This window comes from Biomphalaria glabrata, chromosome 4, assembly GCF_947242115.1.
Source record: "Biomphalaria glabrata chromosome 4, xgBioGlab47.1, whole genome shotgun sequence".
NCBI lineage: Eukaryota > Metazoa > Mollusca > Gastropoda > Planorbidae > Biomphalaria > Biomphalaria glabrata.
The window spans coordinates 53,038,315-53,043,136 of record NC_074714.1 but is presented as its reverse complement, the minus strand read 5'-3'; the positions used below and the strand labels follow the sequence as shown (position 1 = coordinate 53,043,136).

General features: G+C 33.5%; 1 protein-coding gene across 1 annotated transcript; it reads left to right on the top strand.

Moving 5' to 3' along the window:
* Nucleotides 1-255: 255 nt before the first annotated feature.
* LOC129925851 (39S ribosomal protein L55, mitochondrial-like) lies at nucleotides 256-710 on the top strand. The gene has a single exon (XM_056026956.1). It carries the CDS (start codon nucleotides 272-274, stop codon nucleotides 665-667), a length of 396 nt encoding a protein of 131 aa, XP_055882931.1. The 5' UTR covers nucleotides 256-271; the 3' UTR covers nucleotides 668-710.
* Nucleotides 711-4,822: the final 4,112 nt, after the last annotated feature.

Genomic DNA, 4,822 nt, shown 5'->3' with positions numbered 1-4,822 from the left:
GCGACCTACATATTTTACCACAACCAGTAAATAATGTAATAAAAACTTTCAAACTTTTAAAGAATTTTATTTTTGTTTTAGCTGTTACATACAATCTTCAAAAGGGTGTATTTTCCTTCTTAAAACCTTATTGTATGCATTAACTTTTACACCTTTTCTAAAATCAAATCTATAATTTTGTATGGACACAAAAATTGCATCGTAATTGTTAAAAAAGCACTTACCATCGCCTTGATTTACAGGACAATGAATAAGTCTATTTAGAATAAAAATGGCAGCCTCCTTTAGCAGACTAAAAAGTCAAAGGTCGATAAGTTTGTTGCAAAGATTAAAATGTATTACTACCACCTGTGCACAAGAGAAACAAACTTCAATGATAAATATTATCAGAGATAATTCCAATGCAACCAGTATTACAAGACCTCACAGATTTGCATATCCAAGAACATACCCAACGATATTGGTGTTTCCAGATGGCAGTACCATTAACATCAGATACCACGAACCTCGAAGTATCATAAAGCTTCCAGTTGATATGAGTGCTCTTACAGAGACTGAGAAGAAAAGAATTTTAGCACTAAGGAAACCCAAACAGAAGTTGGAAGTGATTGAAGATTTGAGTGTTGATGTCAATTTCAATGAATACAGCAAATTCTTTAAAAAATGATCTGTTTTGCAAATTGTATATTTTTTTTTATAAAATAATTATTCTTTTTTTTTTTTAAATATTAAAAAAAAACAAAAAAAAACAAAAAAAAACAGGACAATAAAAATATATAAAACTTGTGTTAACCAAGCTGCTAAAACTAAAAAATAAAATGTTGCATAACATTAACTTGATCATTGTTTCCGAATACAGGAATCTAGTTTGGTCTAGCTGGCTCAAAGCTCTACATAATAATAAGGTGTTTGATCCTAATCACTTAGAATTGACATTTAGGAAAATTATTGATTTTAGAGTAGAGAATTATCTAGTTTGATTTTCATATGCTTGTACAATACTCAAGCAGTATTCCAGAAATGGGGTGTTGGGGTTCAGGGATATTTGGTATTGTGTTGATTGTTTTGGGGTAGAGGATCCTTATATCAATTTTAGTGGTTTCAATAGTTAGGTAGAATGTCTTTGATATTAAATAGTATTTCTATTACTATTATTATATTTTCAGGTAAATCACTTTTCAATTGCTTATGATTTAATACTTGTGAATTATGAGATCTTACAAATAAAAACTATATTAAATTTTTTTTTTAAAAAAGCCCACAAAAGAGGCAAGAGGACCCTTAAAAATAGGCATATAAAGCCCAAAAAAGAGGCAAAGATAAGAGGCCCAAGGATTCCTATGATGATAAAGCTAAAATTGAATAGCGCAAATTCTGAGGTTTCCTTTAAAAAAAAAAAAAAAGAAATTATTTGAACCTGCCAAATATAAAAGAAAATTATATTCCATGAAATGTTAAGAATAAAGTTCAATAACATAATATCACATCAGGATATTACTGCAAACACTTGATTCAGAATTGCGCAACTAACATTGAAGACCAATCCTTTTTCTCTGCATTCCTATTAATCAGTTCAATAGACCCTTCCTGTGATGACTCTGGAAGAACTTTAACTTTGCATTGAATGGACTTGGAAGTGCAAACGGAATGACTCGTCGATTCTGAAAACAAGTCAATTCCATCCACAGAAAGGAGCATCATTTCTTTAAGAAAAATTAATCTTTCTATTTCGATTGAATGTTGATTGACCGTTACATCATCTGCCCTATTGATCACCGGGTCTGAAAGGAGAAATTTACTTTTATTTACAGTCTACTTTAATTTTGTCGAATAAAGCCATGTTATTGGTAAGAAGAAATAAAGATATGTAAATTGTGATTAAGTAAACTATTTGACAACGCGAAAAGGATCTAAGACATTGGTAATGTAAGGATTAGTAATCATGGCCTCGTCGTGCAACTCCTCCACAGCAGATACCAAAGAAGTCTGCATAAATGTCCAAACGTCAGTGTCAAATGTTTAATATGTGCTGATAATCTATGCTGATAATCTTATCTTCTTATATAATACAGACGTTACTTCAAAAAAGAAGATGATTACGTCTGTGCTGATAATATGTGCTGATAATCTGTGCTGATAATATGTGTGCTGATAATATGTGTGCTGATAATATGTGTGCTGATAATATGTGTGCTGATAATAGGTGCTGATAATATGTGCTGACAATATGTGTTGATAATATGTGTGCTGATAATATGTGCCAATAATATTTGCTGATAATATGTGCTGATAATATGTGTGCTGAGAATATGTGTGCTGATAATATGTGCTGATAATATGTGCTGATAATCTGTGCTGATAATATGTGCTGATAATATGTGCTGATAATATGTGCTGATAATCTGTGCTGATAATCTGTGCTGATAATATGTGCTGATAATATGTGTGCTGATAATATGTGTGCTGATAATATGTGTGCTGATAATATGTGCTGATAATATGTGCTGATAATCTGTGCTGATAATATGTGCTGATAATATTTGCTGATAATATGTGCTGATAATATGTGCTGATAATATGTGCTGATAATATGTGCTGATAATATTTGCTGATAATCTGTGCTGATAAACTGTGCTGATAATATGTGTGCTGATAATATGTGTGCTGATAATATGTGCTGATAATATGTGCTGATAATCTGTGCTGATAATCTGTGCTGATAATCTGTGCTGATAATCTGTGCTAATAATATGTGCTGATAATCTGTGCTGATAATCTGTGCTGATAAACTGTGCTGATAATATGTGCTGATAATATGTGTGCTGATAATATGTGTGCTGATAATATGTGCTGATAATATGTGCTGATAATCTGTGCTGATAATCTGTGCTGATAATCTGTGCTGATAATCTGTGCTAATAATATGTGCTGATAATATGTGCTGATAATCTGTGCTGATAATCTGTGCTGATAATCTGTGCTGATAATATGTGCTGATAATCTGTGCTGATAATCTGTGCTGATAATCTGTGCTAATAATCTGTGCTGATAATATGTGCTGATAATATGTGCTGATAATCTGTGCTGATAATATGTGCTGATAATATGTGTGCTGATAATATGTGTGCTGATAATATGTGTGCTGATAATATGTGTGCTGATAATCTGTGCTGACAATATGTGCTGATAATCTGTGCTGATAATCTGTGCTGATAATATGTGCTGATAATATGTGCTGATAATATGTGCTGATAATCTGTGCTGATAATATTTGCTGATAATCTGTGCTGATAATATGTGCTGATAATATGTGCTGATAACGCGAATGTTCTCTTTTTACTAAAATATCTCTTCTGGTAATATTAGATTGTTCATAGTGTATTCATTAAAAGTCCTTCTTTATACCAAACTTGCTGTTGCATATGTCTATTAGATCCACTCAGTACTATGACCACAACACACCAATATGTATTAACCAACACTGTCTTAGAAGACGAAATATTTATTCTTCATAAAAAGAAAATACATATTAATTGGCAAGCTCAGCCATCATATAACATTTCTTCCACATAATCAATAAATGAAATTTCACAAGTACATATCTAGTAAATACTTTCAACTTTAACAATAGACACGTCTGTCTTCTTCAACTTATCTCTGGGGCCTACTCTTCTTGCCCATGTGGTCAGCTCTCGAGAACGAGATTTTATTCCCATGATGCCACTGTGGACTCCCCTATTCCACGTAAAACATATTATTCTCCATAAACTCACATATCTCGTGGTCCTCAACCAACCAAATGTCACCAACTACCAGATAATGGTGTGACAGTCAGCACAGGACAATTTCATAATGTTGCCTATTGCGAACCTCACTTGCAGCCTCTCATTAAACTGGGTGAGGCTTCTTGTCAACGACAGAAGGAAAGTGCACGTAATGAAACCATAAGAAAAATGGCAGCGGATCAATTTGGTTGTGTAGACCTGTGAGTTTCTGATCAAACAACGATAGGGCTGGTGTAAAAGTTGAAAATAAGTGAGACCAGTCGTAATATTAGGCCTGAACCATGACCTGAGACGTCACAACCTGTAATACAGATCTGAGACGTCACAACCTGTGGTACAGATCTGAGACGTCACAACCTGTGGTACAGATCTGAGACGTCACAACCTGTGGTACAGATCTGAGACGTCACAACCTGTGGTACAGATCTGAGACGTCACAACCTGTGGTACAGATCTGAGACGTCACAACCTGTGGTACAGATCTGCGAGGAGGCAACGATCTATATGTCTCATAGGTTGCAACGTTGCAGATCTGCATCATCATGATTGTTTCCGTTTCAGGAGAGTGTTCTGCCAAGGGAAGGTAAATCTGTCCACTGCATTTATTTCCTATCCATTTAGCTTTATGCTTGTATCCAAGTAGTCTTTACCTGGAGCAGACGAATATAAAACTTCAATCTTTTTTTGTGTTTATAGCAGTTTCATTGAATTCTTTTCGAAGTGCATGTCGCATACTATTATATGATGACATCGATGGGAGTCAATTAGACTAAATAGGCTTGTATAAAGTATAATAATAATAATATGGTTTGTCTTCGAGTCCGAAGATTAATGAGGAATGCTATTTTGCATGTGGCTACGCAGCTTTAGCTGCGACCTACATATTTTGCCACAACCAGTATATAATGTAATAAAAACTTTTAAACTATTTAAGAATTTTATTTTTGTTGTAGCTGTTACATACAATCTTCCAATTTTTTTTTCTTCTAATAGTGTTATTGTATGCATTAACTTTTAAACCTTTCTTAAAACTAAAA

Coding starts and splice junctions, on each gene's coding strand:
- LOC129925851 (XM_056026956.1), top strand. CDS start 272: ATGGCAGCCTCCTTTAGCAGACTAAAAAGTCAAAGGTCGATAAGTTTG.